The following is a 26775-nucleotide window of genomic DNA, read 5'->3' on the forward strand; positions in this document are numbered from 1 at the left end:
AGGATGGGAGAACAGAATTTACCACTATCCTCTTCATACAAGTGCTAAGGTCCACACCCCCTACCCTCACCCCACTGCCCCAGATCCAGCCTTGCAAGATACTTGACTTGTTTTAGAGAATTATGAGGTCACAGAGTGGAAAGAGTAGATTAAACAGAATGGCCAGCTGTGATGCATTCAGATGCCACCCCCTCAGGAATGAAGGACGTATCCCCCAGCTTCTGGGAGTCCTGCAGTTCACCACAATCCTCAATAGTCCACTACAACTATGGCAACTGGCTGGCTGAAGATGGCTGCCTCATCCAAGGTCACATCCCCTTCCCAGGGGGTATATAACCCAGCCCCCTTGCCTCAACTCAGAGTAACTCTGAAAGGCCATCTAAATTCAGAGTTCTCTAAGGCCTTCATTATGACTGCATCACAGAGCAACTTCTCCCTCTGCCCATTCCTGCTTTCTTCCTTTCCCATGCATGGGTGCCACTCCCAAGAGCACTCCCCAGCGAATGCCCTGCCCATTAATCTCTGTCTCAGGGTTGGATTTCTAGAGAATCCAACATGCAACATTGGCAAACAGGGTAAAGTGTGTCTTGGAGAATGGAAGATTCAGAGTCAGCAAATTACAGCCCACAGGCCAAATCTGGCCCACTGCCTGTTTTCATAAATAAAGTTTTATTGGAACATGGCCACACTCATTTATTTATGCATTGTCTGTGGCTGCTTTTACTCCACAACGGCAGAGTTGAGCAGTTGCTCTGGAGACCATCTGGCCCACAAAGCCTAACTTAATTACTATCTGGCCCTTTACAAAAAAAATTTGCCAATCCCAGTTCTAGATCATTACAGAAAAATCACATTTGTAAAATAAGTGTTCCTCAAACGTCTTCCGGCCCCTCTAGGAAGAAGTCCTCATGGGATTGGGGGAGCTGAGTCCAATGCAGACTTCTCTGGTGGGCTTGACATATATACATATAGTCTGTCATCTTCCCTTGAGTGGTACAAGCACTTTCTTCATGAAATAAACCACCCTCACCAACAACGTTGCAGCATCAGAACACTAGTAGACACAACGCTCATTTGGTGACCTGGCAGGCATCCAGTCATTCCTCTCCAGTGAATCCTCTCCAGCCATTCACATCTTGGATCACTAGTGATACTGAATTCCCCTGGGGACTTTCAGACCAGCGCCACCAGAAGCCTGTGCACTGACTGGGGCATTCTAAGAGCGTTCACCACAGAACACCAGCGTTTGGAGCAAATAGATGCAGGCAAACTACACATCAGTATCTTCTCCAAAAGCATCTAACAAAATCAGGTGGTTTTGCTCCATCCACTTGGATGTCTCGGGAATAGGGGAAAGCTTCAGCTCTAGGCCACGAAGGCAAAATGAAACTGGCAATAAGTAATGTATCGAAGTCAATACTTCGGTTTGAGGCATGAAACACCCAGGGAGGAGAGAACCATTCAGATCAATATTGTATATCCCACAGACCACCACAAAGAACGGGATTTCAGGCTGGGAAGAATTTCTGAGCCAATAAATTTTAACTATATCATTTGATATAATGACAGGGCTTATTACATTTAATTAGAAATTAACTGTGTAGCTCACTCTCCTAATAGATTATACCAGGGTAAGTGGCCACCAAATACTGGTATTACTTCACACGTCCATAAGCAGTCTTCAAACATCACCTGTAATGATAGTGGAGATGGGGCCACCACTGAGAGAGTCCCCACCATCCTAACTACTCTGCTGAGGGCTGTCACCAAGAAGGGCACAGCAGGAGCCAAATACACAGAACTGTTCTCAGCTCTAGCACTTAATGGCCACATGGACTTAGGTAAATCATTTAATCTCCAAGCCTCAATTGTCTTACTGGCAAAATAGGGATGAGATTCTCTCTTTACAGAATGGTTTGACTGATTCAAAATAATGGACACAATGGATGTAGCCCAGGGCTTGGCATCTAGGATTTCCACACTGTATGTTGTGGTTATTGACAGGATGATGATGACAATGGTGACGATGATGAAACTCTTCCTTACAATAGGTGCAGGGATTTGTACAATGCCCATCTAGCAGGGGCTAGCAGGGTGCTTACTAATGGTAGAGAGAAACATACAGGGACTGAGGAGATAAGCAAAGAAAGGACCAATTCCTAAGACCTCAGCCCTTAAAAGAGAACAGATACCCGTGTCTGTTAGAACACTCTGTCCCAGTAGACACGGCCCATCTGTCCTGCACAAAGGGTTTATAAGTGCTGTATCCCATTTTCCATAATCTTGGCAATCTTTCTGGGTGCGTGTCCTGGAGGATCATTCAAGAATACAACTTCAGGACTTTCTGTCTGATGACCTAACAACTAGACCTAAAATTGCCTTGCCCCCGTTTGTAGAATCTCCCAGGCTGCACCAACCTTGCAGCAGGACGTTAAAAGATGCTGCTCATGCAGTCTTTGCAATCCTTCAGATAAAAAGAATCAGATTCAGTAACTATGAAGTCTGAAGACCACTAATAGCATGTGTAGCCACGGGAGGCTGTCACGAATGCCTCAGACAAGATGCCAGTTCCAGCAGGAAAATACAAACAGTTCCTTGGAGTTTTAATGAGCATCGCCACTGTTGGAAAACACTTGCATTAAGCTAAAAAGCTCTGTCAAGCCTGAAGGTCAGCGAGCTCACCCTTGAAGCATCGTGTAGATTATACTAGGACAGACGGTGGTAGTTAGAGTCCGTGAGTTGTGCTTATAAATTTCGGGTAAGAATTCTATAGCATGGACAAGAAGTGCTTTCTTGTCACCTGGGAAGAAGTACATTCCATTGCAAATTAGTTCCTGAGTGAGAGAGCACAAAAGTACAGGGACGTGTGTGTGTGTGTTTGTGTGAGTGTACATTTGTACACATCTGAGGCATGTGCTCATAATGGTGAGCCCGAGTTTCTGCAGCTTTGAACTTCATGACTAAGGGACACAGAGTCACATGGAACCTCTTTCCCTCACAGATTTCACCTCAGGCAAGTAGAGCAGAAATTTTTTCAGGCTTGAGGGGACCTTCAAGAACACCAAATCCACCTCCTTCTCTAGTTACCCAGACGAGAAAACAGGCTCCTAGAGTTGGTGTGGCTGGTCCACATTCACTGCACCAGAAAATAGTAGATCAGCAACTCTACAGAAGCGGATCCGGCCTCCGTGAATCTCTCTCTCCTTGAATGGGAGAATGAGGCCACATGATTTGGAGTTGTTCAAAAGCTCCACCTGTGAATCTTTGGGATATAGAGCTATTCTGAGGGAAGTCGGCCTGTGGGAAGTAGAATTAACTCATACTCTTTGCCTAAGAAAATTAGTTATAGGAGTAGACATTTCATAAAGTCACAATCAAAAATCTCTGTGTGCCAAAGCCAAAAATAAGTTGGGGGGAATCTTCTCTGTTCCTGCTCCTCTCCTCTGAGATAAATGTTTGAGACTGGCTCTAGTGACTTTTAAAGACCCTTTGATGGAAGTACTATAAATGCAAATTATTACTTCACACCATGAGACATGGCATAAAAACGAGGATATGCGTCACAGCAATGTAGGTCGTACATTTCCAGAATCTTCGTCAACAAGGAAACGGAAGTGGCTGGCTTGAGCAATTTCTTTAAATACTAAAATGAGGTCCATCTTTGCAACACTGACAGCTGCTTACATTTTCCTTCTTGCAATAAGTCTGTAAGACTCAGAGGCATTTTGACAGTCTAATCAATCCAAAAGCCATGTCAAATTGCCTTAAAAATGTCTGAGCATTCACTATATACGCTCTTGTTAAAATTAATTACATCATTTAACATTTCTATGCACATTATAGCTTTAAAATGTTTTACAGTCATTTTTATTAATTAATAAAGCTTTAATGGACAAAAATTGCACTGTAAAATTATTATGCATATGCTGCATTCTCAATTTTACTACTATTATCTTTAAATATTTTCCCCAAGTGGAAAGTCACTAATTCATAAACCAGAGTCTCTCACAGAAAGTAAAGCTGAAAATCGGAAGTTTACACAGAGAAAGAAAGAAGTCTGGCCTCTGGCTGAGGCCTGCTTTCCCCTCCCTCATCTCCCGAGAAAGGGGAAGGGTGTCCAGGGCAGCTGGCCTCAGGAATTCTGCCCAGTCCCGGCAGTGGTGGAAACAGCAACAAATCGCAGCCGAGCTGCCCCAGAAAACACAGCTAAAGAAACAGAAAACTGCTGCTGCTGCTCTTTGGCACAGAGAGTCCCCAGTTTGCCTCTTTTGAAAATATTCTGTAATTACTATACACACATGCACACACACACACACACACACACACTCTCACACTGTCACGCACAGACACTCCATTGTGGGGCTTCGTGGTCTAGGTTTCTAAGGCCAATCCACAAATATCAACCATCTGATTGAAAAGTAAAAGGTGCAGCACCCTGGACACTTCCAGATATTCAGATGTTCGGACCAGAGAGACAAAACATTCGGGAGGGCACAGCACTTTGTTCTTGTCACACTGTTTGGGAACGACGCCTGCCTAAATTGACTTCATTTGGAGGTTCTACTTTCCTACTCATTACACATGGTCTGGAACTATTGTTGGAAAAAAAACCTGGAGGGACGGTCTCTCATAATCTACAAAGGTATCATCTAAGAAAACCCACCCAAACCAGACATCATCACTGAGCAATGAATGGTCAGCTTTGAGGGAGAAGATGAAGCAATTCTACTGAGAATAAGTTAAGGAGAAGAAACTCGCTCCCTATCCACCTCGGCAGGGCATTTACACCGATTACCTGACGGGCAGGCGTCTGCACTTGGCAGCCCCCCTCCTGAGGACGGGGGCGGCACTCACCTGCCCTGTAACTCCAGCCAGGAATGTGAATGGACAGCTGGTTGGTGTGCCTGCTGGTGTGACAACGAGTTGCATGGTCCTCTCTCCCCTTTCTTACAGTGACCAGGTTAGTTCCCACGTCTGTGAATTCTGCATTTTCCAGTGGAGGGGAGCCATTCCAAGGACATAAGCCAGTCCCCAAACGCTCCCGTCCCAACGATATGTTTCTCTTCAAGAAACTTGCTTGCAAACCTGAGTTCCAGCGCGTGTCTAGGAGGTCCTGGTTTCCCTCTGTGAGCTCCTGCTTCAGGGTGCCGCTTGCGGGCCCTCCGTTAGCTGTGCCATCTACTCCATCTGGTGTCAATTTGTGTGAACTGCAATTTAGGTTGAGCGACAGGACCGATCTGTGCATTTCAGGGCTGGTAAGTTGAGGCTGCTCAATGGGGACAGAGAGGGACCTGTCTAGATAGTAGATGGAATTCGGACACTGCTGAGACACCCTGAGATGGACACAGGAGCTGAACACCAGTGGGCTCTTTCCCGACCGTGGGATGCCTCGAGAAAAACTGTTCTCTCTGTTGTCCCCATTGGTGATCCAATACCCGTGTCCCTTACACAGCTGTGCGTGGGCCTCAGGAAGCTTCAGCCTCATCACAGAGCTGTTTCTGGAGAATTCCACGAAGGGGAAAGGTCCATGGTGCTGATGTGGATTGGCACCACTGGCCAGAGCGGAGGAGTCCCTGAGCAGAGCGTCCTGGGCCCTGCATTTGGGGCACAGGGGGTCCCCTACAGCCTCCCACACCAGGGTGCTGGCTGGGGGTCCCACGCGCCTGGCCGTGATGGTGATGGATGCAAATCCCTTTTGGGGGCCACCGCAGGGCTTCTCCTCTTTGGGCAGCCACTCTGTCTCAGATCCTCGCTCCTCCACCGGTGTCTGAATTCCTGATCCTCTGGGAAGGAGGGCGAACGCCCTGCTGATGGTGACTCCGCTCCGATTAGCCAGAGATTGCTTCACGGGACATGCTGGAGGCTGAGCCACTGCACACGGCGCGGGCAACGCGGCCCCATTTTCTTTTGATTTATTCTCATCAATCAGCTGTGAAATGACTATGGATGAAATCATTTTTGTGTTTTGCGATGCCAGAGTCTCCTGCAAATGGAAAAAGATGGCAATTATTCAAGCAGTCCATTGTAATGCAGGCAGTCAACTCTCTTTCAAGGGCCATCAGGACTCCAGAGAATTCTGTTCATAATACTCCGAGTTTCTCCTCCAAGGCCTTTTCCCCAACACCTGACACCACCTCTGAGTGTTCGGAAGGGAAAGAAACCCAGATCTGCTTGTGAAATGGTTATACATTCTGGAAACGTTCCTCTGACTGAGGAACTGGTTTTCTCTGCTGGGTGTCTACTCATAGTTTATTTAATGATGTTTGCGTTGATGGGAATCGTCAATTTCAATCATCACCTCCACCGGGGCCCAGGAGCACCTGAACACACGTTCACAACCTCACAGGGGAGGGAAGATGAAATTCTGGAGGAGGGTGGGACTTGGGGGCACAGGTTTATATGGGAGATGAGTCAGTGCTCTTCAATGGAAACAGCAAATGTGATTACAGGAGCCCCTCTCTGCCTCGGTCCCCAACTCCCTAGCACAGTCCTCCACCTTTGCTGGTTTAGACTGGAATTCAGGGCTCCACATGCTTGGCAACAGGGGGTCAAAGTCCAGAGAACGAAACAACGGCAGTCAAACACCCAAGCTTGACAAGTGCCCAGAGTAACACAGTGACCACGACAATCACGTACCAGAATGGGGTAGGGGTACGGGTTTGGACCAGGACAGATGTAGTTTTGCTGCATTTCAATGCTCAGTTGCATAATCATGAGTTCTGACCAGTATAACGATCAAGGTGTTTCATGCCTCCTAATCAGCAGATCTTATATCCCAAGAGTAAATAGCTAGTGTGTCCAAAACAATGTGCCGTGATTTTTAATAAAGCGTCTAACCAGGTTGAGATGAGGAGGAAGAGTCTCTCCTGTCCTCATTTTGTTTTTATTATGTGTACGCAGAAAGCTACACGGAGGACTGAAGATGCCCAGCACTAATGAATGCTCGCAGGGTCTTGAGCCCCCATTTTGACATTCCTTATTCCACGTGCTTGAAATGAACCCTGGTGTGGAAGTGCACAGGATCCAAAATAATACCGGTATCACAGTGCTCAACTCCCGCTGCTCGCAGTGTCTTCACTTTGGGAGCCTGAAGGCATAATTGGTGCTTGACACTTAGGCAGCAGTGCTCAAACTCCAAGGTGCCTGAGAATCATCTGGAATGTTACAATTGCAGGTTCCCCAGGCTCTGTAGGTCTGTGGGTGCGGCCCAAGTGCCTGCATTTTAACCAACATCCCTGTGATTCTGCTGTAGGTGATCCAGGGAACACACTTTGAGAAACACAGAGTCATGGGTCTGCTGGTCTTTTCAAGAGAACACTTTTTAGAGGGGAAGAGCCGCGTTTGACGGGAGCAAATTGTTCTCCTTTCCTAAGATGTGATAAGAAAGCACGGTGCCATTTCTCCTCTTCAGAGCAGGATTAATATTCCTTTACTCAACTAACGTCATGCTCTCCTCCAGCTGGACTTGATGGGAGGACCAGTGTGTGCAATGTTAGCACTCGGGGCTCATGGCATCCTGTTAGACACGAGAAGATGGTCAACTTGTCTTTCTTGGTTTTTCCTTTTTTTCTTGCTGTTCATGGCAATCTCCATCACCTTACACATGGTTAGATTTTAAACCATGGTGGGAAGTTGCAAACTCAAAAGATAACAAGAGATAGGTGAAGCAGAAGAAACAGATAGGAGAGTCATCTTAAAATTCACTTCATTTTTTAAAAAATCAAAATATCACTGGCTATCTTTTTCCAGATAGCCAGTTCAAACCAGGCTTTGCTTGAAACCTCCTCTTACAGCGGTTCTCAGCCCAGGTTGCACATGAGAGGCACCTGGGAGCTTGTGAAAACCCCAATGCACAGGCCTCATCTCCGAACAATTAAATCAGAATCCCTGGGAGTGAGGCTCAGGCCTCAGCATTTTTAAAGCTTCTGGTGTGATTCCAGCGGGCAGGCGTGATGATGACCATCTGCCGATGCTTCTGAGGCACCTCTCCTTCCCTTCTGTCTCCCTACACGGCACTTTTCATGGCTGTGGTTTACATGCAAGAAAACTGAAGTGCACCTGGCACCTACCCCAGGCCATTTGACTTGGTACGTAATCCCTCCCATTTTAGTTAAATTTAGTTCTTATAATGATTGTTCCTGTGCACCCTACAAAGTGCATAATCATACCAGTAGGAAGGCCTTTGACACTGGCCTTTGAAGAAAAAAAACAAATACCCATCTTGGAAACTGCAGCATTGGTCTTATTTTATAGTGCAATGTTTCCCAAAGTTTGAGCCAGTGACCACCTGCATAAAAACACCTGTGGGGGAGTAAAAATGCAGATTTGTGGACCCCTCCCCACTCCCTCCCTAGATCTAGGTGGAATCGGGATCTATGGGGTTAAGGCCCAGAATTTGTATTTTCAGCCAGATGATTCTTCTGCACAGATATGGTGCAAAGGATGCTGGGCTAGGAATTGGACCTCCAGGGGCCCATCGTGAGCCTGGGGCTCCCAGACTTGCTGCAGGACCTCAGAGGAGGCCTTGGTTTTCACAGCTGTAGAGTAAGGAGAAAACAGAGGAATTTTTGTGGGGACTCCAGGCTTCCTCGTACTCTAGTCTCCGACATCAAGAGGGCCCCACACTTCGTGCTCAGGATTCCATGAGAGCCTTGGCCTGGATATAAACAAGGGGTGTCAGAAACAAGGGGCGTGTTTCTAGGAATGAGTGAATGTCATCTCAGCCTAGAACAAGGACAGAAAAGACCCTGACTCTGGCAATGTCAACCTGGCTCCACATCTGGGCTGAGACAGGGAGCCATGGCCAGGAGCCTTGGCCCGGAGCCCAGGGCTGTCCACGCTGGAGGGATGCCCTGGGGGCTGCACTGGGGGTTGTGGGTGTCACTGCAGGAGGTCCTAGAGGCCCAGAAGAACAGGATGAAGAATCAGCCCCCATTTCATTACCTTGAGCCTGACAAGTTCAGCTGTGACTTGGATCCCATCAAAAGCACTCAGATGAGGGAAGAGTAACAATGAATGACGTGAATTTGAACTTATTTCTGAAGCTCCGGAATTGCTCAGTATGTCAGGGTGACACTGTTCCTGGGGGATAAATGCTGATGGAAGCCCAGTTCCAAAGAAAAACCTATTTGCCTTCTCTACCTCACAGGGATGTTTTGGAGATCAAAAGCGATGATGGCTGCGAAAGCGCCTCTCAAAATATGAACACGTTATGTAACTCCCAGGTCTGACTTTTCGTGTGATTGAGCAGAAATCAGTGGATAGCAGATATAATCAAACCTATGGAGGAATGAGGGAGTATTTATATCAAAGGTATACTATAATTTCAGTGGACTTTATAATGCTTATTTTTTCGAGTTTATTTGAATTGCATAAGTGGGAATGACCCATTGCATACCCAACACACTGAAATTTTGATGAGAATGTAAAATGAATGTAACTATTTTAGATGCACATTCTGTTATTCATAACATGGAGAACCATGGTCAGGCCATTTATTTATTCACTCATCATACAAATATTTATCGAGCACCTACTGCATGCCAGGCTCTGTGGTGGGTGTTGAGGGGTTAACAGGCTGGAGATAACATCAAGCAGGTAATCAATTACCAGGACAGAGATTATGAGGTCAAGTCCTACTGAGTTTGTTCAGGTGTTTAGTCTCAGCTTTGACAAAAGCCCCAGCCAATACACTGAGAGAAATTTAAAAGGAAACACTGCACTCTTTGCTCTTCAACATACGTCATACTCTTGTAGGGAAGTCCCATTGATCAAAATCCTATTTTCTCATTGAGAGCCATTAAATAATTAAAGATAAGGTCTAATGTCTTAAAAATAGGTATCAGTCTGCTAGGGCTGCCATAACAAAGTACCACAGTCTGGGTGGCTTAAGCAACAGATATTTTATTTTCTCACCATTCTGGAGGCTAGAAGTCTGAAGATCAAGGCATCAGCAGGGTTGGTTCCTTCTGAGTCTTATCCCTGTGTCTTCACATTTTCTTCCTTCTGTGTGTGTCAGTGTCCTGATCTCTTCTTGCAAGGACACCAGTCACATTGGATTAGGGCCCACTCTAATGACCTCATTTAACCTTAATTACCTCTTTAAAGACCCTGTCACCAAATACAGTCACGTTCTGTGGTACTGGGGTTTAGTACGTCAACATATAAATTTGGGGGGGGTGGGGCACAATTTAGTCCATAACAGACCACAATACACCACTTTGCGTCCAGTTCTTCTTCTGGGGCTGGGAAACCAAAAAAGAGATGAGACAGAGGGACTACTTGATGTTCCTAAATCAGCCGACTACTTTTAAAACAGGGCAAATTTTCTTTAAAAAGTAATCACATCTTTTGCATGAAATATCTTCCCCAATTAAGCTATTTCAGGGTATCACTCCCTCTGCTCTTCATCCTGGGTTAACTGAACACGGCTTTGAAAAAAGATATCTAAAACAATTTTATTTTATCTAAAATGAACTGACGTAAGATTTGATTTGAAAGGAAGAAAATAATCTTGTATTTAAAGTAGAACGTTCAAGGTCAGAGAGAGGTCAAATGAATAGTTGAATTTTGTGTCTGGCTATGGTAGTAAATCACCCATTTCCTGACCATCAGCATACAACACTCACATTTGTACATTTTCTTGCTCATAAATGCTGCTTTAAGATATTGATTTCTTTTAAATGTTTCAAACATGATTTCGTAGGGCTAGTAACTGGCTTTCATAGTTTTATGCATTTTATTGACCGTTTTTGACTTTATACCTTAAGACATATTATGAAGAAGGGCACCATTTCATAAATTGAAGTAAGAAAGAGAGAAGCAGTGGATGTACAGAGAAATCAGACCCCGAGCCGCTGGAGTGAGGATGCCTCCGTTCCTGTAGCAATTTCTCTCTCCAAAGGATAAGCATCTAATCCAATGTATAGCTTTGAGATCTATATTTTTCTCCAGGAGACAATTCTTCCCTTTTCCATACCTATACAACTATATTAGCCCCATGGGTTCTTTGGACCCATCTCCCCACAGATACACTCTAGCTACCTCCACATTCGCTGCAAGCGTGGTATTCCCATTTAGTTGATCTAGACTCATCACCACTAGGTAATCTGTCAACCTAGTTGGTATTTCACCCTGAATGTAAAGCATTTTCAAATGTATGAGTTCACTGTGGTATGTAGCAATATGGAAAGAGGGTATTAAGACAAATGGAAAAAATCAGAGCTTTTCTCACTTTCCATCCTGAAACTCTTGTCTTTCCACGCATTTACTAGAAACCAAAAGATTCAATGCAGTGTAATGTGCAACAGTGAAAATCTGGCAAGAATCTAAATGTTTTTTAAGATGGGAGTGGGCAAGTAAATCACGGTATATACAAGAGCATCATATTCTGTAGAAATTAAAAATAAAGATTACAAAGAATTTAAATGACACGGGAAACTGCCTGTGATAGAATGTTATGTAATAAAAGAGAGGTATAAAAGTTGGTGTATGTTATAGTCTTATGTAAAAAAATGCATGGGAAAAATAAGAGAAAGAAATATATATAACTATTCTCTCATTTATATATTTCTGTATTTTCCTAAGAGTCTGCATGGAATTGCCATTACTTTTGTTATCAGGAAAATTTAAACATTGTTTCTTTAAAGAAGAAAATTGTGTTCCAAATTTCATTCCTTTTAAATAATCACTTTGCTGAAGAAGTGCCTGCATATCATTTCTATAGCTTCGATGAATTTTGAAAGGAAAAGTGATCAATCTTGTGCAGGCTCTGGAGGAGAGCCGGAGATTTATAGTGGTTACAAAGGAAGGGCATCCGCTTGGAGTGTTTCATCATCCTTATACAGCATCCTTATAACAAACACACAGGGACAAGCTTTACAAGCCCAAGTTAGGAGGGAAATTTGAAAGTCACACTGCTGATAAGATCAAATGAGATGATCTGGATCATTCCAAAGCAGATGTTTAGAAGATGTGATTTGTGGGAGTTGTTTAACTCAGTCACAGATAATGACCAAGTGTGTGAGTATGCGTGTGTTACAGAGACACAGCCACGTGGCCCCAAGGATCCAAATCAGTAATGACCAAACTGATTAATTTTAACATCAACAGGTAAATGCTGAAATTTGCCAGCTCAATATGAAAAACAGGTGGGAAAGATCTTCGCTTGGTAACTTTCTTAAAAAAGACTAGTAATCGACTTCAGCATTATCATCCCATTTTTTTTTACTTTTGATTTTACTGTGGTAACATCGGTTTATAACATTGTATAAATTTCAGGTGTACATCATTATACTTCTATTTCTGGCTAGAGTACATCATGTTCACCACCCCTATACTAATTACAGTCCATCACCACACACATGTGCCTAATCATCCCTTTCGCCCTCTTCCCCCTCCCCTTCCCCTCTGGTAACCACCAATCCAATCTCTGTCTCTATGTGATTGTTTGTTGTTGTTTTTATCTTCTACTTATGAGTGAGATCATACAGGTCAGGTATTTGACCCTCTCCCTCTGACTTATTTCACTTAGCATAATACCCTCAATGTCTAACCATGTTGTCACAAATGGCTGGATTTCAAAGGCAGGCACTATCATGTATTGTTAACTGGGCATCTCTTCTCAGGATGGCTCTCAAAGACCCACTCCTTCTCCTACTCATTTCCTTCCCCGTGACCTGGGGTTCCTGCTCATGCACCCAGGAAACGAATTAATTATAGTCACACATCTTTACATCTTCAGACAGTGAGCTCGGTTCTTCCACATAGAAAGGACTTTCAATACTGACGACTAAATCTCAGGACCCAGAATAGCATCCTTTCTCCATCCTGTGGGATTTCAGCCCTGGGGTCTCTGAGGGGAATGTCGAGCTTTATTAAATGCAGAGCTGAATCAAAGGATAATACCTAAGACAAGCATTTTGAGGGGGGCGGAAATGATTTTTTACACATAACCTTGATCCTTTAATCTGTTATGAGAGATTGACTCTTATAATTCCACTCTTAGAATTACAAAAGTTGGCAGCAGAATATCCACATGTGAAGGACAACAGATGCCTTGTAAACTGTAACACCTCAGACAATTCTTTCAGGCAGGAAGGTCCATATTTTAAGTTCTGTTAACTGGAATGAGCCTTCCTCTATGCCAACCCTTTAGAGTGAGATAAGAACAGCAGCTCTGGACCCAGACAGCTCATGAACCACAAGATTTGGGGCAAGTCAACTACCAGAGCTATCGGACCTTTAGTTTTTTCATCTGTGAAATGGGTACAACAACATCTCCTCCCGGGATTGTGGGAAAGACGAAGTGAGTCAGTTAGACAGAGCTTGGTGTGTGCTACATTGGCAATATTAACCACTGTGTGCGGAGTTCTTGGTTCTCTAGAATCAGAAACATTTCATAAATATGAACTCTAATTTTCTTCCCTATTTGAGACCACTGACATTTTCTACAGTTACAATAACCTGTACTAGCTTGTTAGATTTCAAATTACCTCTTCTCCACCTTCAAAATGCGATATGGCATCATTCTCTCTCTCTCTCTCCAGCGGATTAAATTTGGTTTAAAATTGAGATTCAATCACCATGCTCTCCTATGACACTGCAAATCCAAATTGTTGGTGAAGATTATAGAAGAATAATTGAGTATACACGGCATACTTTAATAACAAGGCTTAGTCATTGATGGTTAGATTTTCTGCTGCATTAATTCAATTTTTGACTAAACAAAATAAAATGCAAACACATCACAAGTAGGCCAACGATCATGTTTTATAATTGGCTGCATTTTGCTGACTACTCTAGAAGTTAGAAACATATGTTACCTTGGCAAAGTCAGATTTCTTCTCTGGAACATCAGACTGGAGATTTTTAAGGGCAATTTGATCGTTTGTACTGCACTGGTTGTCCCGTAATCCTAGGCAAAAGGAGATAATATTGCTACTTTTTAGTATGTGAAAGTATAAAATGGAGTATATAACTTTACTATAAAATTTAATGTCATCTACTCAGGTATTATACTAGCTGATAGCGAATCCAGTCTATTCTGACCCAAGATAAAACCTTGTACATTTCTTACCTCATTCGTTCCACCCCCCTCCATTTAGGCTCTCTGAGTTTACTGTTATTTAGGTTATTAGGCTGCAAGATTTTTTCTTCCATACAGTTGTTCACATTCCTAGACTCAGTAATAACTGAATGAATTTAGCCGTCTCAAATTCTCCCATGTCCTGAGTTTACACTCAGCAGAAGAATCACATCTATGGATTTCCCAACACCACTAGAGTTAAGAAAAGCTGAAATACAAGACCAGCTTCTTAATGCAACCATTCTCGAAAGAGCAATGAGTGACTCAGACTCTGATAATGAAACTGCTTTGGAATGTCTGAGGATAATTTTGTGATAATATTGTGAGGATAAATGAGACACTGTGGACAGCCCTCCACATAAATATCTGCCACAATGATAGCTGAGAATATCATCAGGTCCAAGCACACACAGCCATGGACCAAGATGGTGGAACCTGGGTTCTGGTCCTGGCTCCACCATCAACCAGCTTGATAACGATGAACAAGTCTATGGAATTGCTCAGTGGAATTTCCTCATCCACCAAACCCACCCTGCATGCCTCATGGAGTACTGGGTAGAAGGAAAAAGCACTCTTAGATGCAAGCTAGCAGTATTGTGACGTCTGCCTGGGTGTCTTGTTGCTAATGTAGAAACGTAAATCAAACACAGGAAGGTGGGGTAAAAATACTACCCAGTCCAGGGTAACAATATTGCCTCCGCAATGCAGATATTCCGGGGAAAATGATTTTTCAAAAGGCTGCAAAGAATGTTCTCCAACTGCTAGTGCTAGTGATGAGAAAGAAGAGATTTAAGAAAGCAGCTCTCTAACCCTGTCTATCAACTCATGAGAAGGGTTTATTTAAAAAATTAGATATAATTTAAAGCATTTAATGGGGAAAATGATATGAGATAGTATTTTCAAGTTTGGCAGGTTTGCAAAGGAGTAAGGACACGACTCAAGTGAATTTCAAGGGCCACCCCTGACCCATCCATAGCCTGTTCATGTCTCGTCTCATCCTTGGATGACAATGGAGCCTGCATCAGCTCTAACCCAGACGTGTGGCTGTGCCTCCATCTCTGCCTATTACTGAGTGACAGAGACAGTCATCCAAGATGATGTGCACAGATTACTTTCCATGAAGTGCAAATATAAGACCTGAAAGATCTCATGGATTTCTGTGCAGAGATGATGCATCATGATGAACTGACAATAAAGCTGATGAAGATGGAAATCTCCTGGCTCTGGTCATGTGGCATTGAGGTTAAGAACTCTGGAGTCAGCACAGGCTCTTGGGCAGTCAGGCCTGGGTCTGCATCCCAGGCTCACTTGCGGTAGGTGAGTTGCTCGCCCTCTCTGAGTTTCTTCATCCGTAAAATGCAGGCAATAACCCCTCCTGCCCAGCCTTGCCGTCGATGCACTGAGGATAATGTATGTAAAGTATTTGGGCCAGGGGTGGGGTGTGGCCTCAGTTATGATTGTTAATGAGCAGGACCAAGCCAGCCTCGCCCCCAGGCCCAGATGGTCACTATCACCGTGGCATCAGTGGTCTTTGGAATCAGACCACAAAGTCCCAGGGTCTCTAGCTACATGTGTGGCTTTGGGCAAATTACTCAGCATCCCTTGGTTCCTTGCTGGTAAATGGAAATAATAATAGTGCCTACTTCATAGAATTCCTAAGAAAGATTAAGTGACCTCACTAACTAGCCCTTAGCACAATGCCCGAAACATAAAAACATGCAATAAACATTAGCTACTGTGACGTGCCATCGTCTCTAGCAGGGGGGAGGACGACCGCCGTGATGAGACAAGCAGGGGCTGCGTATGAGTGTCCTATCGCTGCTGTAACAAATGACCACAAACTTAGCGGCTTAAACAACACAAACGTTATCATCTTACAGTTCTGGAGGTCAGAAGTCTAATGCAGATCTCACTGGGCTAAAATCAAGGTGTTGGCAGGGCTGCACTCCTTTGCAGGTTCTAGGGGAGAGTCTATTTTCTTGCCTTTCCAGCTTCTAGAAGCTGCCCACATTCCTTGGCTCACGGCCTCACATCACTCCAACCTTTGCTTCTGTCATCACATCTCCGTGTCTCTCTGACTTTCCTACCTCACTCTTATAAGGACACTTGTGATCACATTAGGCCCACCAGATAATCCAAGGTAATCTCCCCATCTCAAGGTTCTTAACTTAGTCACATCTGTAAAGTCCCTTTTGCCATGAAAGGTAACATATTCACAGGTCCTGGGGATTAGGACATGGACATATTTTGGGAGACCATTATTGTGCCCATCACAAACTATTTGAGGAGATTGAGGTGGATGTATTGGATGGAATGTAGGGCCCTTAAAATGATGACTATAAAGCCTATATGGAAACATGGGAAAGTGCTTGCAATGCAACATTTATTGGAAGAAAGGAATCAAAAGCTTACGAACCGCATGATTGTGACATTAAAATTGTTTTTAAATGTGTGTGGGAATCCACACCAACAGTGAAATTGTAACTTAGAGTCATGAGCCTATTTTTGAGTGAAACTGAGCTATGGCTAAAGCTGAGCACGAGAGTGCCTCATACGTTAATGAGCCCAGAAGACATCATGAGGGGAGTTACCAGAATGCTTACAAGTATAGACTTTGGGTAAAGAAAGACCCTGATTTAAATCCATCTCTGCCGCTAACACTTGGGCAATTTAAGTAATTTTGGGCAAGTTACTTAAATTGTCAGAGTCTTACTTTCCCATGTGTCAGAAGAAACATAAGACCTGTTTCTAGGGTGGTTACAAGGAATGAGATGATGAATATTGAGAACTTAGCAGAGTGCCTGTCATGCAGTGAGGACACATCCCCTGTCCATTTCCGCCGGATCTCATAACTGTCACCACTGATAGAGACACCCGCCATTGGGTGACCCCCTACTGGCACCGCTGAGCAAGGCAAAGCTGCCAGACATTTGGGGAGGTTAGCGAGAACCAGACTGATAAGAGTTTTGGCACTTTCCCCGAGCTGGGATGGATCGGTTTCTCGGGGAGAATGTTCGTGTCTCCAATACAGAAAACAGCAGAAACCAGGACAGATTGCACCTGGCCTTGGTTTCTAGAAGAGGTCCTGGTGCAAGGACAGGAAGCGGCCAGGCCGGTCTGCTCCTTCCCTGCACAGTGGGAGCTGGTCTGTCCCAGAGCTCTCACAGGGCAGGTGCCTGCCCCAGGGCCGTCGGGTTAACTCCACTCCGCATCAAGAAATTGTCCTGGTTAAAAGAAAACTGGCAGAGGGTGGGCAGGCCCTGAGTACCTGCAGGACACATGCTAGACAGGGCTTCGTCGCAGGAGTCCCGCAGCCCAGGTCCAAGTTCTACTTGTGTGGCTTTATGTAGTTTATGTAACCCCAGATCCCCCCTCTGTGAAATTAGAACCTGGAGCTGACTCTGTGCCCTGCTCTGTTCCCTTGCTGAGGGGTATCCCATCCCTCAGCCTCTGGGAGGGTAGCTGTCAACGGCTCACAGCTTCGCTCTTCTCTGAGAATGGTCCTCCATGAGACGCTGCACCTTTCTCCACATTAGACCTCAGCCAGTGGTGACTCTTAGGGGTACAAAAGCCAGAGCAACTCTGTTGTTGATGCTCCAGAGCATAAACGGAGGGCTAGATAGTTCCTGAGACCCTGTCCTTGCTTGGCTCCTTCCCTTTCCTCATCAGGCATCTCTAACTCTCACATGTTCTTTCCTGAATAGCAGCCCCTACACGTGCCCCCCAATCCCTGCCTCAGGCTCTGCTTCTTGGAAACCTGACCCAAGACAGGGTCCCACCTCACAGTGCTGTTTAAGAGTAGTGTCTCTCAAAGCGGGGCCCCCAGACCAGCAGCCCAGCATCCTGGGGGAACTTGTTAGAAATGCACATTCTTGGGGCCCACCTACTGACCTGCAGACCTACTGACTTAGAAACTGTAGGGTGGGCTCAGTCATCTGTGCTTTAGCAAGCCCTCCAGGAAGCTGGGCACAGCTCAAGTCCAGGAACACTGTTGGTCTTAGACCACCAAACTCCTCTACAGGTGGCGAGTTTGAGGCCCTAGGAGGAAACCATATGCTTTTGACTCAGAACTACCCCATGGCTTTTAGAAAACCACACCTAGGGGATCTAAATGGGGCTTTTTGCCAATGGCTTCCATTGGAATGAAGCCATCAAGAATGCCAGAAAGCTGACTTTCATTTTGAAACAAATTAAAAATCAGTCCAATTAGCCACCCAGTCATGACTGGTTTATGAAGTGGTTGTGTTTGGTGCCCAGGGCTCTGGCCCTCTGTGTCCCCAGGAGTATGTCAGTGTACTAGGATGTCTGAAGAGGTTTCTCTCCTGAGACAACCGGAAGGACTGAACACGCTTCTGCCTCTATCAGCCTGACGCACTCATCCAAAGCCACCCCCTCCCACTTTGAGCCCCTTCCCAGAGGCCATAGCATCATGTGCAACGTTAACTGAACACATCACGAGGCCCTGAGCCAGGCACTTCTGGAATCCAGCTTTCCTCCCTGGAGGAAGGTGTGCTTTGGCAATGGAATCCAACTGAGCAGGAATTTATGCAGCACTCAGGGTGTCGGAGGCCCTGGGCTGAGAGGCCAGGGCAGGTGAGATGCTCTGCCCTCTCACGACTCTAAAGACGAAGTCGCAGCTTTGCTATCTCTGGCCTCAATGAGCCACGGAGAGAGCCCTGCCAGCCAAGGGACACAAGCCAGGTTTGGGGCAGGAGGGACACTTGAACTGGCCTTGCAGTATGGGGTGGATTTTGACCAAAATGGAAGTGGGGTAGGGAGAAGGTGGCACAGCCCAAGCAGAGGTAAAAGGGAAAAGTGCAAACGGCTTAACTATAAAAGCAGAAGATCCAGTGTATTTGGAGAACAGCAAGCAGCACTTATGGGTGAAGCAAAAGATACGGGCAAGGAATCGCACACGATTCCCACGTGGCACCCAGCACTGCTTGAGTTGTCTCTACAAAAACAGGAGACAAGCAACATCATGCACTGCCTAATGAATCAATCCATCAAAGTCGTGTGTAAACGACGAACCTCCAGCCTTTCGTAGTCTAGTAAGCTTCCTTGTTTTCATATCTATATCACTGGCATCAGAGACACAGAAGGTACATTCAAATTCCCACTTCTTGGACTGTAAACGCCTCCTCTCACTTCTAGTCTTCCCGGAGTCAGGGTTTACTCTGCATTTTCACCATAACTTTAACAATACCCTCTTTTAATATTTTAGAATAGATGTTTCCTAGAGAGAATCACTTTTCGGATTGAAATTAAATTAATCATCTCTGTGAGATTTGACCCTGTTGACTACTCAGTGCCTCTGGAAAATCTTTCCAGCTTTGACTTCTGGAACAGTGTAGTCTTCTTACTGTCTTTCTCCCTCCTAGCTACTGTGTCTTACTTTCTTTTGTAGGTTCTCTCCTTGATCCCCCCTGTTCTCCCTCTGGGCCGTCTCACCAAATCTCAGACACACTGTGGCCTCTGCTTCCTTTATTGACCAATGCCAAGGAGGACCCAGATCTCATCCGCAAGCACCAGCCCTTAGAACCAGCTGCCCCCAAGTCACGGCAAATTCGGCCTTTTCTAAAGGGAACCAACCAACTCCCCTCAAGTTGCTGCTGCCTCCCCCTCCTCCCCATCCTCTCCTCATCCCCCTCACCCCCTCCCTCTTTTCCTCCCCACTCCACATCCTTCTCCCTGTGTCCACTATCTTGGTGAGCGGCCACCATCCTCCCATCACTCACAATAGAAATCGAGGCATCCCACTCCACACCCCTCCCTTTTCCTCACCTCCAACGTCCAGCTGAAAGCCAAGGCCTGTTTTATCTTATGAAAAAGGCTCTGCTCTGTCCCACCACTTTAATCTTCCCTGGACTGCCTGGTCTCTGCAAGGTCACAATCAGGCTGGTAACCCACCAGCCTCATCTCCTCTCAGGTTCCCCCCAGTCTTCTTGACATCACCAGTCTGTGACCTTGTGGGGGTCACAGGTTCCTTTGAAAACTCTAATGAAAGGGATACATTTCCCCCCAAGAACAGGGCCTGGGAAACATACGTGTAAAAATCTGAGCACATGTGCAGAGGCTCCTGGAGCTCAAGGAGACCAGGATAGAAATCCTTAAAACAAGGCTGCTTCTACTTCCCAGATGTGACCGGCTTCAATGTCTCTGTGTCTTTGATCTTGCGTGCCAACTTCTCAATTTTCCTATTGGGCTAACTCCTCACCCTCCGAAACAGCTCAAGTTCACCTCCTCCTAGGAGGGCTTCTTGGTCCGCCCCTCCCCCACACGCCCTCCCACCTGTGTTGGTGCCTTTATTCATTTCCTACGGCTGCCATAACAAATTACCACAACGAGGTGGCTTAAAACAACAGAAATGTATTCTCTCACAGTTCTGGAGGCCAGAAGTCTGAAATCAAGGTGTCGGCAAGGCCATGCTCTCTCCTGAGGATCCAGGGGAGGATCCTTCCTTGCCTCTTCCTAGCTTCTGGAGGTTGCCCGCAATCCTTGGTGTTCCTTGACTTATGGCAGCATAACTCTGATCTCTGCCTCTGTCTTCACATGGCCATTTTCCCCTGTGTCTCTGTCTCCAAATCTCTCTCTCTTTAAGGGGACACCAGCCACTGGATTAAGGCCCACCCTACTCCAGTATGACCTCATCTTGACTACATCTGCAAAGACTCTATTTCCAAATAAAGTCACATTCACAGGTGTCAGGGGTAGGGACTTGAACATATCTTTTCAGGGGACACAATTCAACCCACAAGAGTGCCCCTGACAGGCTGTCACTACGTCCGTCCTTACAACACTGCTCTGTAATTATCTGTCCGTGAGTCTGTCTCCCCACGTTGGCCGAGGTCTTTAGAGGACGTCCTATTCGTTGCCTTCCCCTCACGCCTAGCACAGTGCCTGGCCAACTGAAGACACCGGCTGAATGTTAACTGAATGAACAAATTATTTTATATTTTGATAAAAGTTGTATCTATGGGAAAAATCAGAACATACCTGCCTCAGACAGTTTGATCATATTCCACTGGCATTTCAAAGACATTTTACTCAGTTTCAAAGCTCTTTTAATGACAAGGATGTGTTTGGCTAAAGGAAACTCAGCCACAGTTTACATCTGTAACTACTCTGGGAATGAGTCAGGCTCTCACCTTCCACCCTGGGCTGAAGAACCTCAAAGCAATCCACCTGTGGTGGAGTCACCGGAATGTTTACGTGGCAACCGGGGAAGGGAGTGGGGGTGGGGGTGGGGTCCACCCTGGCGCCAGCCATTTCTCGTTAGCAGGAACAGCAATCATCACTTTGACGTTTATGTCTGAGGCTTCTTTGACAAGTAAAGAAAGTTTGTGGGCGACTGTTATTTAAAAGTTTTCTGCAGAGAGCCGTTAGATGTAAGACAAAGAACTATTTTATCTACTGCCTCCAGTCAGATACACATTTCCCCTCTTTCTCCACAACTTCTCAGTCCTTTTTCCTTTTTCACCTTGTTTTGATGGTGCTGGTTCTCTTGCCAAGCAGCATTTTTACTGTTTAGAAGTTTCCCGAGTTTTAAAATGCATTCAGATAACACCACAATGTTAATTTGTTTAACCTACTTGTAATATGTGTTATTAATTTTTGCAAACTGGTTTATCTAGAGAATGGGGCAATATGACAGTCTGTTTATCATGCAAGCTGTTACAAGAACAATTGGTTTTCATACAATTTAATGAAGCACTTTTGACACTAAGTTATAATGAACATTGTTTTATAATTTACACCCAACCGCATTTGAGGTAGCTTATAATTAACAAACACAGATAAAAACTGGTAAAACTGTGATAAAAGAAGCAAGTAATGAGCTGGAGAAATCATTGAACCAAAAAGCCTGGACTAAAGATGACACTGGCACAGGTGAATCACAAGCTAAGTGTGAGTTTCCAACAGCCAAGGCCAAAGGGGGACGTGACAAATTGCATAACTCATTGCCTTCCAAATGAAATACACAGTTTCATCAGGAGAGTGGTTTTATCCCCTGAGACAAAGCATTGATAGCACGGGTCGTTATAGAAATGGACAGCACCTTTGTAAGCCATTTCATGAACATGGGACCAATGTAAATTTCACTGGACGATCCCAAGTCTGGTCAATGTCACTATTACGTCATAATGGCCAAAATTTGTTGTGCACTCACTGTGAGACAGAGGTTGGATACAAGTGCTATCTCCTTTAACTCTTCAAGTGGCCCTCTGAGGGGGGCACTATTATCACCCGCATTCTACAGATGGGGAAGCCGAGCTTCATTTAAGTAACCTGCCTAGGTAACAAGCGTCACCCGTCCAATAAGCCTCAAGCTGAGAGATTGCCATATTAATGATCACTGCACACGTAAAATGGGTAGAAATGGAGCAGAGTCTGTGCGATCTGCTAACATCTCCTCTGAAGCTTGAGAAAGCTGATGGTGTTACCACATTCTTGCCCTGTAACCTTAGACAAGTCACATAACCTCCAAACCTCGGTTTGCTCCTCGGTAAAAGAGGCGTATTGACATAGGCTTTGTAGGGCTGAGAACTGTGAGACAGGTAAATAAAGGTTTTCACAGGCTCAGCATAGTCCCTGTCACACAATGGGCCCTCGAAAAAATGGAATGTATTATTTGCCACAGTTTTACATATAATTTTCATCTTTCTCTGAAAATTATGATGTGTAATAAAGATGTTTTAAAAGCCTGTCCACTAATTTTGTAGCCCTTGGGTTCTAGCTGATCTCCGAGATGCCTGGAATCTGAGGCACTGTGCCTCCAGCCCCTGGTGTCCAGTGTGGCACCCCAGGTGCCTTTCATGTGCCTAGAGTGGGGGTCAGGGTAAGACCACTGGGTGCAAGGACTGTGCACCCAAATGTGACCGTGCACGTGTTCCAGCGCTCTGCAGACTGTGACGCCCTTCTCATGTGTACGGCATTAGTGTGGTCACTACAGGACCTCAGTTCAGCAGACATTTACTGAGAAGCTAACATCTTTGAGGACCTAAATTAGGTGCTAGGGTAACAGAGATGAAGAGAGCACTGGAGTCCCCATCTTTGAAGAGCTCAGAGCCTAATGGGGAATGAGACACATAACGAGACCTTTTTCAACGCAATGTGGGTTTGATCATTTCCTCTTGTGAACTGTATTTTTTGTTCTTAATTGTAGTAAAATACACATAACATAAAATTTACCATCTGAACTATTTTTAAGTGTCTAGTTCAGTGACATTAAGTTCATTCACAGTGTTGGGCAACCATCACCACCATCCATCTCCACTTTTTTCTTCTTGTAAAACTGAAACTCTGTCCCCATTAAACAGTAACTCCCCCGTCCCCCTCCCCAGCTCCTGGAACCCACCATTCTACTCTCTGTCTCGATGAATTTGACTATTCTAGGGACTCAGATAAATGGACTCATACAGTATTTGTCCTTTTGTGACTGGCTCATTTCACTTCACATAGTATCCTCAAGGTTCATCCATGTTGCAGCATGTGTCAGAATTTCCTTCCTTTTTAAGTCTGAATAATATTCCATTGTATGAATATACCACATTTTGTTTATCCGTTCATCCATCAGTGGACACCTGGGTTTCTTAGACCTTTTGGCTGCTGTGAATAACGCTGCTTTGAACATGGGTGCACAAATATTGCTTCAAGTCCCTGCTTTCAGTTCTTTCTGCGGGTTGTCTTCTGCCTTGCGTTCTGTGTTCTGTCTTCCTCTTAGAACCTAATACTTTCTTAGCAAACACTAGAGTCCTTTTTTGAGAAGTACGTAGGACAAAGAGATAGACACACGATACATAATTTTAGTAATCATCTTACAAGCATTTAAAAAAAATTATCCTTTCCTCCCTTCATACCCACGTGCAGTGGGGGTGGGAGGGGGAGAGGGAGCAGTCTTGTTTTAAGTCCTTGACAGGGGTCAGCAGTTAAGCACAGGTGGTCTCCATCACGTAACACTAACACCTTTAACGTGGGCTTCAACACGCAAGGAAGAGAATGCACCTCCCCTTTCAGAAAAGACTTCACGCGCTGGGAGGCGGCCCAGGTCAGAGCAAAGCAGGGCCTGGGCAGGGAGCAAGAGTTCTGCTGGGTTCCCAGGGATGTGCAGCCTCCCCAAGCAGAGGGCCTGGGCTTGGGCAGCAAGAAGGAGCAGTGGGAGAGGTCGAAAGGTGAGAATTTTCCTCCTTTCTTTTGGCCTCAAAAGGGACACAGCACAACATGGCAGGAGGAGTCCAGGCAGGCAGCACAGACTTTGGGCTCAGATCCCACCTGCCCAGTCAGCTGTGACCTTGAGGGCTCAGCCCATCTCCCAGGCTCAGCCTCCCCATCTGTGACCTGAGGAGTGTGCAGGGGCCTGCATGGCCTCCAGGATTGCGTCTAGCTCTGCCAGGGGATCTTGTCCCACGATTGCTGGGCCGCGAGGTGTGGTGGACATTGAGGGAGGGTGTGTGTGAGAGAGCAGCACCTCCACTTCAGCTTGCTTCTGTCTTAAAGTGGAAAATGGCATCATTATGCACTCTCTTCTTCAAGGAACATCAAGCTCACTGAACAAGAATCATTATTACCTTGTATTGAAAGTCAGGGAGGGGTTTGATTTCCGAGGTGATCGTTTCTGCCTTCACAGGTGGGTGGCAGGAAACTGGGAGCCTGTTATCAACAATGATGACCAGAAAGAGACCCCCGGCTTCCCCTCCATGAGATCTAGGCTGCAGCTGGATTCTGACCATGCAACTGGTTAGCTAGGCAGCTTTCTGTAGGATGAGCAAGGATGGACTGTTTGCTTCTAGGTCAGTGCTGGATAAGAACGAGCACACAAGGAAGAAAACTGGGGCGTCTTTAAAACCTCCTGCAGAGGTTTTAAAGAACCAGGAGCTGCATCCGGCCCAGCTGCAGAGCCACGCACTCCCCCGAGACCAAGGGAACCCGTCAGCTCAGAGTTTGTTAGGTAAACAAGCCACGAAAATATTTTCTTAAGATGTCAGCATGGATTTCTTCTCCTTCACAAGCAGCAACGGGGCTCTTGTTTGTGGGTCTTGTCCCTTCGGCTGACTTCACCAGAGCCCGTCTGAAGCCTGGAGCAGGAGCCCGCAGAGAGGATTACAGGCTCCGCCGTGAGCTGGACAAATGATGCTGGTGCAGGGTCTGCAAGCTCCAAGTCATACATCTCTCATTATAGGAGCCATTAGCCGCACGCTGCACATCGGGGGTCTGAGGAGAGAGGCCCTGTCAGCGGACCAGATCCGAGAGGCAGCATTAGAGGAAAAACTCAGGCTCAAAGATGCTCACACACACTACTGCCATTATCCTGTATCCCCACTTCGAAAACCAAAGTGGGCTCTTTACTGTGCTGGACAATTAGAAGAAGCCTGCTCTTCTCCCCTGCTGTGTGTTTTGTTTTGAGTTTTTTTTGGCTTTTATTGTTGTTGTTTAATGAAGCAAAGATCCTGTCCTCTACTGGTCCCTCCTGCTGTAACAGACCCTAAACTTAGGCAAGAACCAGGGAAACTGTCCCCTTAAATGTGTAGGCACACAAGAATCAAAAGCTGCCAAAATATTGGCTTGTCCACACCTGCCACTTTATAGAAAAAGGAAATAGAGGCTCAGAGAGAAGCAGGGCTTGCGGGAGAAGCTCCCAGCTAGGAAGCGGCAGAGTCAGGCTCGATCGGTCAAGTCTAATAAAGACCCCAGACCCCTGGCTCTCAGGCAAGTTATCTTCCAACACATCCTGTCTAGCTAGGCTGAGCTGCTCTCTCTCTGCAGTTGACTTATGTGTGTGTGTGTGTGAGGAAGATTAGCTCTGAGCTAACATCTGTTGTCAATCTTTCTCTTTTTGCTAAGGAAGACTGGCCCTGGGCTAACATCCGTGCCCATCTTCCTCTACTTTATATGGGATGCCGCCACAGCATGGCTTGATAAATGGTGTGTCGGTCTGCACCCGGGATCCGAACCTGTGAACCGTGGGCCGCCGAAGTGGAGTGCCCGAACTTAACAGCTATGCCACTGGGCCAGCCCGTGCAGTTGACTTTTAAAAAAAATAAAATAACAGCTTTATTGAGAGATAATTCACATACCATAAACTTACCCTTTAAAGTATACAATTCAATGGTTTCTGTATATTCACAAAGTTGTGCAACCATCACCACTATCTAATTCCAGAACATTTCATCATCCCCAAAAGAAGCCCCATACCCACACTCCCCATCCCTGGAAACCACTAATACACATTTCCTGGATTTGCCTATTCTGGACATTTCACATAAACGGAATCATATAATACATGGGCTTTTATGTCTGGCTTCTTTCACTGAGCATGATGTTTTCAAGGTTCATCCATGTTAGCGTGTGTTAGATTTCATTCCTTTCTATGGCTGAATAATCATTTTGTCTTCATATTCACATTGCATGTCTAGACCACATATTTTGCATTGATTCATCAGGTTTTGGGCATTTGGGTTGTTTCCACTTTTTGGTTATAATGAACAAGGCTGCTATGAACGTCGTGTACAAGGTTTTACGTGGAATAAGATTTTCCTTCTCATGGGTATATACCTAGAGGTGGAATTGCTGGGTCACATGGTACCTCCATATTTAACTTTTTGAGGAAATACCAAACTGTGTTCCAAAGTGATTGCACAATTTTACATTCCCACTAGCAATGTATGAGGGTTCCATTTTCTTCCCCATCT

At 45.4% G+C, this 26775-nt stretch overlaps 1 protein-coding gene across 3 annotated transcripts in view; it reads right to left on the bottom strand.

Annotated features, from left to right (window-relative positions):
* Positions 1-26775, bottom strand: part of C6H10orf90 (chromosome 6 C10orf90 homolog) — a 206919-nt gene that overhangs the window by 59843 nt on the left and 120301 nt on the right. For 2 of the 3 annotated variants that reach the window (XM_087432987.1, XM_087432986.1), the window contains exons 3-4: positions 13824-13915; positions 4855-5983 (exon numbers count right to left, since the gene is read on the bottom strand). In XM_087432987.1, the coding sequence (XP_087289113.1) occupies positions 4855-5983; positions 13824-13915 (1221 nt within the window). Of the gene's footprint in view, positions 1-4854; positions 5984-13823; positions 13916-21082; positions 21105-26775 lie in introns of those variants that run through there. The other variant, XM_004438875.3, reaches the window with a different exon arrangement.

This window comes from Ceratotherium simum, chromosome 6 (genome assembly GCF_057802395.1).
Source record: "Ceratotherium simum simum isolate JZ-2026a chromosome 6, ASM5780239v1, whole genome shotgun sequence".
Classification (NCBI taxonomy): Eukaryota; Metazoa; Chordata; class Mammalia; order Perissodactyla; family Rhinocerotidae; genus Ceratotherium; species Ceratotherium simum.